The following is an 11003-nucleotide window of genomic DNA, read 5'->3' on the forward strand; positions in this document are numbered from 1 at the left end:
TTCTTGGCAGCAGAATGATGTGTAACACGAGGTTCAATATTCATGAAGATAGGAGCCAAGAAATGTGGAGGATAGCCTCTGAGCCTAAGTCTGCACCAAAAACGCTCACGGATAGTAAGAACATCAGACAATCTTGAATTAGTTCTATTATATCGACAGAGTTCTGCAATGATAAATGAGCGGAAGTTTGATTTTGGGTGATCTGACTTATACGGAATGTAAAGATAAGCATTCCTGGGTTTCTGATATGTACGATACAGGACATTACAATTAGTCTCTGATTTGTCTAAGAAGAGTTCTAAATCTAGAAAGACACATTCATCGCTAACATTTGACCAGGTGAGGTTAATGTCAGGTAAATCTGAATAGAGAGACTGTTGCAAGGATTCTATGCTGAGCTTATCATCTATGACTAGGAAGAGGTCGTCAATAAATCTTTCAAAAAGATAGATGGAAGCTTTAAAGATAGACAGTGTTTTCTTTTCGTGGATGAAAAGGAAGGCATTTGCTACATTGACCACGATACAAAAGTTTAGAGATTAGACTAGCGTAGATCAGCGTATCTCTTATTAAAAAACAGACCAGATATTGTTATTTCTAAAGCAGATAAAAATCTTGGCACTGTTGTTTTAAACAAAGAAGATTACATAGCAGAAGGCCTTCGCCAGCTAGCTGACAGAAAATATTATTCTCCAGTATCTTCAGATAACCAAGCACTGCATGATTCTCTACACCGTGACCTCTCAGAAATTTGTAAAGTACACTCTGCCCTACTTTCTGAACGTGATGTCACTGCATTATTTAGCTCTTTCCCTTTTAAACCAGCTAAATTCTATATGCTTCCGAAAATCCACAAAAAACTTGTTGACGGCTTAGTACCGGGTAGACCAATTGTCTCTTGCATTGGATACTGCACCTCCCCGTCTTCTAGATTTATAGATTTTCACCTTAAAAACATCATTCATGAAACTGCCAACACTGTACTTGCTGACACAGATAGTCTAATCTCTAAACTTGCAAATACACATTTCCCTGCAAACAGCAAAGTAGTTACAGCTGATGTTGTCAGTCTTTACACAAACATGAATTGGCACGATACAATTTCTGCAATTGATGAGTTTTTGAAAGATGCTGAGCATCCACTGCGGCCTCTTTTGATTGCACTCATTGCCTTTGTTCTGAAAAACAACTATTTCAAGTTTGAAAACGTTTTGTATCATCAAGAACATGGCATGGCCATGGGCACTCCCATGGCGGTCAATGTAGCAAATGCCTTCCTTTTCATCCACGAAAAGAAAACACTGTCTATCTTTAAAGCTTCCATCTATCTTTTTGAAAGATTTATTGACGACCTCTTCCTAGTCATAGATGATAAGCTCAGCATAGAATCCTTGCAACAGTCTCTCTATTCAGATTTACCTGACATTAACCTCACCTGGTCAAATGTTAGCGATGAATGTGTCTTTCTAGATTTAGAACTCTTCTTAGACAAATCAGAGACTAATTGTAATGTCCTGTATCGTACATATCAGAAACCCAGGAATGCTTATCTTTACATTCCGTATAAGTCAGATCACCCAAAATCAAACTTCCGCTCATTTATCATTGCAGAACTCTGTCGATATAATAGAACTAATTCAAGATTGTCTGATGTTCTTACTATCCGTGAGCGTTTTTGGTGCAGACTTAGGCTCAGAGGCTATCCTCCACATTTCTTGGCTCCTATCTTCATGAATATTGAACCTCGTGTTACACATCATTCTGCTGCCAAGAAAGCGAAGACCAGCCACAACAGGAATACAATTACATTTGTTACTTCCTATCACCCGCATTTTGCAAGAAATCGTCTTAGAACGATATTAACAGAATCTTTCTCCTCTTCCAATGTTGAGATCTTCTATCGCAAAACGAAACAATTGTTTCACTGAAGCTGGTTTCTGATAAACATTTTCAAATGTTTGTTCTCTTTTCTCCATTCTCCATACTTTCATTGTTTGCAGGCTTAGTCGCCTGCATTTAGGCGGGGTCCAAGCTTTGGATCCCGCCTAAAATTCAATTCACCTCATGAATATAGTACTCATAGTTGCATGCGCACTTCATTCATGACACATGACACACATACACCTTGTGCAATCATTGCATGACCGTATTACCGTAGCATTTCCCAATGCCCTTGGGGCCCCTAGCGTTTTGGTGGCCCACATGTGTCAATACATTTTCTACCCACCTAGTGGGAGCATAAAATTGTGTTTCGTTCCACTTTACTCTTCACTCTGATGATCTACTCCTAGTAGTGAAACCGGTCAGCCAAAAGTAAACTTTCAAAGAATGTCACACTTGTTTGTGCAGTTTGTGTCGGGGGTATCACTTCATTAAGATCTAGACTAGGAGAAGATGCTTGGTATTCGCCATCTCTCCTGAGAAATGTTCAGCAAATATTTCAAAACATACGACATTATTTCGTTCGCTAATCTCCACTACTCGTCGTCTCACCTGGCTTCAGAAGATGTTACGAGAGATAGGAGAGTCTCCAGCAGGCAGTGCATCCATCTTCAGGAAGTGGAAAGAGCAAACGGCATGGTCCTTGGTTGAGGTAAATGCTGAACGTTTGATTTGTCCCAACCAAGATTTCAGCACTTGGTTCGTCACGATTTTCGCTTGCCAGCTAACGTCTCCGCACTCCAGCTTTCCCCTGTCGGTGTCACGTCCCAGTACACAACGGAGAGGACTACTAATAAACAGTTCACGGCACTAACAGCATTGAACACAGTACTTCTTTCACTTCGTGAATACAAGAAGACAACTGAAAATGACACAATTCTGCAGTGATCGACCTTCTCTCTCACGGAGCTAAGCAGAATGTGCGTCATCACCTGTAGTCGCCATGGAAACGGGATCAGGAAATCGGCGATATGGCAAGTTTCCCTTGCCGTACGCAAGCGAGAGATATACCATCGGAACCGATATCCAATTGTCTTTCATCTGAGCCCTACTTGAAAAATCGATGCACTTCCCCTTTAATCCAGTATCAATTACTACCATTGCTCTCTATCCGTTGTGGTCGCTTCGGCAGGCTACGAGTTTGGTGGGCAGAGTGGAGGTGGTAAGTGCTTCGGGGAAGGCCATTCTAGTGCTGCCAGCGGGTGGCGGAGGAGTGCCCTCACTCACATAATCATTGACTTCACCGGCAGGCGCTCCATAGTTGATCTCTGGGACAGTATGAAGACTGTACATGTGCTACGAGCAGCTGTACTGGCAGCAATAGCAGTGTTGCTCCTGAATCAGGTCAATACAAGCAGCAGTAGCGACTATGGCCAGTATGGCCAGTATGGAGCAGACCTCACGCAGCAGCCAGCGACCAGGTTCAACTACTTGTCAGGGATCAATCCCACTCAGCCGTTTCAGCCCGTTGTTCGCAGTCTGGGATGTGCGTCAGCTCACTTCACCTCCAACAAAGGCCAGAATGCGTTTTTCGTGCTCCACGGCTCCTGCTTTGCCGGCGACGAGCCTCAAGCCACGTGGCTGTACTCGGTAGGACCCAACACCTGGTTTCGCAGCGAGCCCATATTTGACAACGGCACGGACCCGAGCCGGCGTCAAGATCACGGAATAGCAAGCCTTCCGGATGAGACAGGCATAGCAATGTTCGGTGGTCGTACTAGCAGCAGCAGCAGCGATGCATCACTATACAGTGACACTTGGCTGTACAATGGAGATGATCTCTGCTGGCAGGCGCTGGAGAACAGTGCGAAGAGTCCATCGGAGCGTTACGCCAGCGGCCTCGTCGGCTGCACTATGTCGCATGGATGTGCGGCCAACAGCGGCGTGTATCTGTTTGGTGGCCTGAGCACGCCAACGGAGGCCGGTAACATTGCTGCTGCCACATCATCATCACCGCCGACCATGCTGAATGATTTGTGGAGGCTGGACGCGGATAGAGCTGCCGGCTTGGCACATTGGTCGCAGCTCACTCCCGTCGCCGACCCAGTGCACGGGTTTCCTGCTGCACGCGGATACCCGCGAACAGCGGTGGGCCAGGCGGCAATGTTCGTGTGCGGAGGTCTGCAGTACGACAACGGCAGCCGTATCATGTACCTGCTGGACCTGTGGCAGTTGACAATGTCAAACAACACCTGGAGGCGGCTGAGCGACATCGACGTCAGCATGGACCCGTACGACTCGTGTTCCGTCGCCGGTCTCAGCTACGTGCCGTCCGATCAGGGAGTAACGCCGACGCTGATCGCCTTGCTGTCGTGTACAGGTGACTTGGAGATGAGAGTATGGTCTTACACTATAGGCACTGACAAGTGGGATGGCGTGTGGTATGTGAAAGGCGATTCGCTGCCACCGCCGTTCGTGCAGCCCATCGCCCAGGAGCACAGCGAGCAGGTTTACATCTACGGTGGAATAGACAGCCAGTCACGCGTGTATACTGGCTTGTGGGTGCTGCGCTACAACACAAAAGACAGTACATGCGTCCAGGCCGCCGCTCCGGACATCCTGCCGCCCATCGTGTCGCAGCACTCGGCCTCGTACCTGGAGAAGACGCGAGCGCTGTACGTGTATGGTGGTGTGTACCCGACCGCCCCGGCCTTGCCCGGTCTGGCGCCGAGTAGCATCAACATTGCCGACGAGCGTCTGCATATCTACAGCGTGCAGGAATCTATGTGGACAAGTGTTCTGCGGCCTGGCATAGCACGCTTGGCCGCGCACACCATGATCTCCTGGGGGAACTCCCTATACTTGTTCGGTGGCTTTGACACTGATGGAGTGTCTCAGTCCGGCCTGTGGAAGTTCAACATTGCCAGCCTGACGTGGAGCAATGCCTCATCGCCAACGTACACATTCCCGCCTCGGCAAGCCCATGCCGCGGCTCTAGACCCAGAGCGGGGCTTGATGTACGTGTATGGCGGTCTGTACTCGGATGCCTTGCACAAGGTCATGGTTCTCGGTGACCTGCTGGTGTACGACCTAGCCGAGAGCACGTGGAGTGAGATCAAAGCTGTCGGCGCACCTCCACCAGGTGTGTTTGGCCATTCAATGGTCTTTATTGATGGCAGCCTGTATGTTTTGGGCGGTGCAAGCATCGACGTCACGGCTGACGGTTATAATGTCTCGGTCGTGGAAGATATGTTCTGGCGTTTCAACCTGAAGACACGGCAATGGGAGAACCTGTGCTACTGGGTCGACCCGTCACTGTTTCATCCGCTTCTTGCGGGACGCTTCTTCACAACGGCTTCTGCCAAGGACAGTTCTATTCTAATGTTTGTTGGTGATTGCTGTGATCCTATCTGCATGCTCACGAAAAGCGACATACCAACAACAGTGGAGCTGAATTCGCATACAATTGCACAGCGCTGCTGTTCGAAAAAGACCGGAGAAATTCATCCTCGCGTATGGCTGCTGTCAACAACTGACCATCTGTGGATGGAGCTAAAGATGTCCTATTCATCCTCGGCGCATCACTCGCCCATACGGCATGCTGGCCATTCGTTGACGAACGTGGAGGATAAGTTCTTTGTGCACGGCGGCCTGTGTCGTGGTGAAGATGACAACACGCTGTGCAGCCTTGCCCTGCCGACCTATGTTATACAGCCTGGCTGCAATGCTGGATGGTACTCGCAGCATGTGTACAGTCAAGCATGCCAGCCATGCCCTGCCGAGAACTATTCAATGACGGCCGGTAGCATTGGCTGTGAGTCGTGCCCACTCGGCTCCTTCTCGCAGCAGAACGGCTCAACCAGCTCCCTGCAGTGCTCTAAGTGCCCCCGTGATATCTGCAACGACGCCGGCGATTGCTCTGTCAACAGTGCTACCCACGAGATGGAATGCAACTGTGACTTTGGCTACGATGGTATGAACCGCTGCCGTGTTCCGGCTGTGTACCTGGGCATTGGCGGTGCGGCTGTCTTCATTCTTCTCCTGCTCGTCTTGACCTGCTTTCTGGTACAGAAGTACCGCAGCAAGCGCAGACAGGATGAGGAGAAAGAGCGGCAGCTACGTACGTGCAAGCGTGAAATCGCCAGTCTCAACTCTGTGTGGCGCATCGAGGCTGATGAGCTAAAGCTGTCGAGAAGAATCGATGAGGAGACACCCGGCAGTTTTGGTGAAGTGTGGATGGCAGTCTATCGTGATATGCAGGTAAGACGTGTTACTTGCGGTAAATACTAAAAACTAATGCAATAAAACTCGGATGGAGAGCCCAGGACTAAAATTAAAAAAAGAGGACCATAAAAATGTCATGTATGTCACTATGAATGTCAGTGTCAGTTTTGTGCTGATTGTTGCATTATGTCACCATTATCCTGCTTATAATCGTTTGTGTTGAAAAAAATGGATAACTTGTAAACTTATGGTCCTCTTTTTTTTTAGTACTAATGCAATCCTTTCGATATGCTATGCATTTATGTTTGTGGTCTTGAATTGCTCTCAATACTGTAAATATACAAAATTTCGGCGCTGCAAAATTTCGGCACTTCACGATTTTTGACATTTCGGCGGCGATTTATTTTCGGCGTGGGGTAGAGGGCATGGTATAGTGCGACAGATGCTGTGAAAAATTTCATCGGCGTTTTAATTTAGGCGTTTTGGGTCGGTGCCGAATATAGCCGAAATTAAATAGCTGCCGAAAATTTGTATATTTACAGTAACTGGGCCTTATGCAGCAAAGAACATTTGTAAATGAGCAGTTGAAGAACATACTATTAAAAAAATAACACGTGCACACTCCAACACACCACCACGGGCTATCACCACCACCACCACCACCACTGATGCACTACCACCAACAACAACACTGTCGTGGCCTAAGGCTGAGTGTCGTCTCTACGTAACTCCGTAACCCAAAGTCCGTTGGCACAAAATATATGTGCACTTCTTAGTCCCAAACCCAAGCGTAGAGGACAACACAAAGCACAAGCAGTTAGTTGTGGATTCAGTCCAGGTTCAATAGTGAGGAAGGGTGTTGCGCTCACTCAGTTGGGTCAAACTCTCTCTAAAGGACTAAAAGGGAAAGCAAGCCCTAATAATTATAGTAAAAGGGAGTAAAGGAAAGAATAGAGATCGGGGAATTGGGAGGTAGGGTAGTGATAGCAGCGAACGAGCTGTGAGCTGTGCTAAACTAACTATTGCTAATGATGAATTGGAGTAACAAAGCGGAACAGCAGACCAGCGGACCGGCAACAGAGACAATAGATGACAGTTCCATGGTAATGGGTAGTCTAGGTCCGGCGACAGGAGAGGTTGGCTTATCGCAACCAAAAGAAAGAGCAATACACTAATGGGCATTGATGAGGGGCTGCGGTAGAGGTAGGTGACAGGGCAAACAGGCTGATAGTGAATGTGTGCAGCACTACTATACGGTTGTATTGATGAGTAGTACTATATATCCAGGGCCATGACACAACCACCACAACCACCATCACTTGCATACTAGAGTAGTTGGGTATCCACAATGACAAGGACAAATACATGACTGTAGTACAATAACTATGGTAACAGCATCCTGATGTGTGTTTCAAATGGTTCCTAGTACATCCTAGATAACTGTGTACCGGGGAGTATTAAAAATACCAATTTTACAACTCCCTGCTGTACTACTTTTCAAGTGCAGCAATGTGGCACTGTTGTTGGTATGTGATATACTGCTGTACAGGTCGCCTACAAGCAGCTTCGGACGCAGGTGTTGGTGGCCGATGCACAGGCCCTGATGGAGTTCCAGCGCGAGGCCGAGTTCATGCGCACCATCCGTCATCCGAACATCGTGCTCTTCATCGGCGCTGGTGTCATGCCGCCGAGCAGCATCGGAGCTGCCAGTATTCCGTTCCTGGTGGTGGAGTACATGCCACGCGGCACACTGCTCTCCGTGCTCAACGACAAGACAGTGCACATCGATCACCAGCAGCGTCTGCGCATGGCACTGGACATTGCCAAGGGCATGCGCTTTCTGCACGGCCTGACACCACCGCGCGTCCATCGCGACCTGAAGAGCGCCAACCTACTGGTCAGCGATCACTTTGTAGTCAAGGTGAGCAGAGAGCACTTCTAAACGATTACACTGCACTGATCAGACTTCAGGTTAAGCTGCCACGTGATAAAGGAATGCAGTTGAGTGGCACTCTGGGGGAAATGTGTACAGATACTGCGGCCCTGGAAACCAGCTGAGTGGCAAAAGTGATAATTATTTTATTGACATCTGAGTGGCAAAAGTGATATTTTACTGACTTCTGAGTGGCAAATCATGTACTACGGTGAGTCATTCGCATAACCTCTATACACATACTTGCAAGGCAAAGTCTTGCACAGTTGGGTGGGTGCGTCATCACCATTTCAGTCCTCACTAGCCGTGAGTGCGTTTGCATTGAACGCTACACCGTAATTATGCAATATTTCACAATCTGTAGAAGGTGGATTGTGTGATGTGAACCGCTAATCATCACAAAGGACGGTGTGTGTGACATGTGCACATCTGCAACAAGGAGCAAACTGCAAGAAGCTGACAGGCGTAAGAACACCATGTCCGAACGTGATTACTTCACACTGTCCTTTTACCACATCGATGCAGTAAAGAGACAGTGTGAACTGAAGAGACAACTTCCTTCACACAGTGCCCCAGGTGTTTGCTATGTGACGCTTGCAGGCTGAGTTTACGGGACAGGGCGCCAATCAGTTCTATTGCCATGGTTCACTGTCGACTCAATGCCTTCGTGCTACTCGATACACCTAAACCCGTCATATTAATACTTCAGTATTTACATGAATTTTGTTCGCACCACAGTGCATTCTCACTTGCAGTGCAATCATGTACCCTGCATGAAGCGCTGTGCTCAGTGCACTTTGCTGGCCAAAGGAAGTGGAGATTTTCGTGTCTGTCTGAGTCGTCAAAAGGTCCACACAATGGTTGTCTTAACAAAAGTCCTATAAACAGCCCCTACGTTTCTTTCTTGTCTTCTAGTACACCTCGGTAACAACTGAATTCAAGAACAGTCCTCAACTTTGTTTCTCCAGCCAAGCAGTATCTTGCGAGCCCTCTAATAAAGTCTGACTCTCTGTAATGTGCATGGTTACCACTCCTGCTCAGGTGTCTGATTTCGGTTCGGCTCGTTGGATACAGAGCATAGAGGAGTGTCAGCAGGTTTCCTCGACGGGCTCCATGACGCGCAGCATGGCAAACTCGACAACATCAACACCGATCAATGCACGCTTCCTGACCAAGTCTCGGTCAAACAGCAGCCGAGAGTATGACACCGAGCGAGCACCACTTCTGCAGCCGGATGCACTGATGTCAAGCGATGTCGGGACTCTCCTGTGGTCTGCACCGGAGGTTCTGTCGCAGAGTGCGTACGGCGCAGCGGCTGACGTTTTCAGGTAGGTACCGTGGATCCGTACTTCTGCACGCACCTGAAGTGAGCGAGCATGCGGTTGGTCTTGGAGCCTAGCACTACAACACAGACACACATAGTTCATGTGAATATGGCAGAGTCTGTCAATGGGGAACATTCTGATATCGGGGCCACTGCCTATCCCAGAGAACCATTCAAACCATGCAGGGCCCGGCAAAGATCCACTGACATATCCCTGGGTAGTGGGGTTTCCTCAGTGTCACATGCATCATGTGCACTGTAACTTAGCCAGACGTTTGTGTAATTGTAGAGTGTCTGTTCACTTTATCTGAGAACACGGACATCATGTGCGCTTTGCTGTTCTTTGTAAGAGACGTTCAGTGTCACACCTATCCACTTTGAAACTTTTGTCCGCAGCCGGGTGTATTGGTCTCTGTCTGTCAGAGTGTCTGTCTGTCTATGTCTGTCACTCTTCTACAGTGTGTAGTTCTGGCAATGCCGGAATCTGAGACGATCTATCCCCTGAACTTATTAATCTGCCCCACTGCTACAGCCACCTTATAATGTAGGCTTACGTGGCCCCTGCAATACTAGTAGTTGTCACTGCTCTCTCTCTCTCTCTGGCCTTTTCCCTTCATTATTCATTGGTAGGGTGGTGTTTGACCAAAAAACAAAGCGATTTTGGTGTGCATACCTGTATGCCTCGGATGTATATGATTGTGTGCGTGCATGTGCGTGTGTGAATCTGTGCACGTGTGTGTGTGTGTGTGTGTTTGTGCACGTATGTGTGCATGCATGCTCTCCGTGTGCAGCTATAGCATAGTGCTGTGGGAACTGTACACCAGGAAGGAGCCTTACAGTCACACCGGCTACAGATTCAGTTTTGACTTCTCGCGCTACATCCTTGAAGGAGGACGTCCAGAGATGGAGTCCAACGGCTGGCCAAAGGACTACCGTGCACTGGTCGAGGAATGCTGGATGGAGGGGGCGGAGAGGAGGCCAAAGTTTGTGGATATTGTTCCCAACCTTGACAACCAACTGGAGAGATGCTTCTCACAAATGTAGGAAGGAATTCCGTCTAAATTAAATATTTTATTCACCTCCAGCTTCCGTTGAATGGGGCCTATGTCAGTGACCATGTTTTTCATTTCAGGTTGACTCTATCTTGTAATCATCTCTTTGTTGAGTCACGACAAACGTTTTAGCACAATTTAGGGTGTAAAAGCATTAGGAAAATGTCTCATTGAGAACTTCAAAACTTGAGGTTTCATGCATAAGGGCAACATCACATTTCTGCTAATTTTTACCCAATCGGTAGCATACTATACTATTATTCAATTTGCAAATCTATAGGCAAAGTACGATCAATTGATTTTTCCCCTCACAGAATTTCGTTATGCTGCTTATGCATGCTAGAAATTTACAGCCATCTCATCCACACTTTCTCCCACCACGTTAGCCTTGAGGTACATATATTTACTACTTAGCCGTGTGTACAATGTATATCGGACACCAGGGGTTTTTAGGGCTTTATGATCAATATTGTTTTGGTAAACTTCTACAATATAGTATACCTATTTTAGTTTCACAGCACCATAATTTGTTTGTTGTCTCGAGGCTAGCAGGCCAGCCAGTCTTATAACAGTGGCAAACAAATTGGAT

The 11003-nt window shown here is 47.5% G+C and overlaps 1 protein-coding gene across 1 annotated transcript; it reads left to right on the plus strand.

Moving 5' to 3' along the window:
• The first annotated feature begins 2700 nt into the window (after positions 1-2700).
• LOC135809778 (uncharacterized) lies at positions 2701-11003 on the plus strand. The gene is made up of 4 exons (XM_065323207.1): positions 2701-6141; positions 7655-8026; positions 9080-9366; positions 10154-11003. Exons 1-4 carry the CDS (start codon positions 3220-3222, stop codon positions 10404-10406), a joined length of 3834 nt encoding a protein of 1277 aa, XP_065179279.1. The 5' UTR covers positions 2701-3219; the 3' UTR covers positions 10407-11003.

The sequence above is a fragment of the Sycon ciliatum genome, chromosome 2, assembly GCF_964019385.1.
Source record: "Sycon ciliatum chromosome 2, ocSycCili1.1, whole genome shotgun sequence".
Classification (NCBI taxonomy): domain Eukaryota; kingdom Metazoa; phylum Porifera; class Calcarea; order Leucosolenida; family Sycettidae; genus Sycon; species Sycon ciliatum.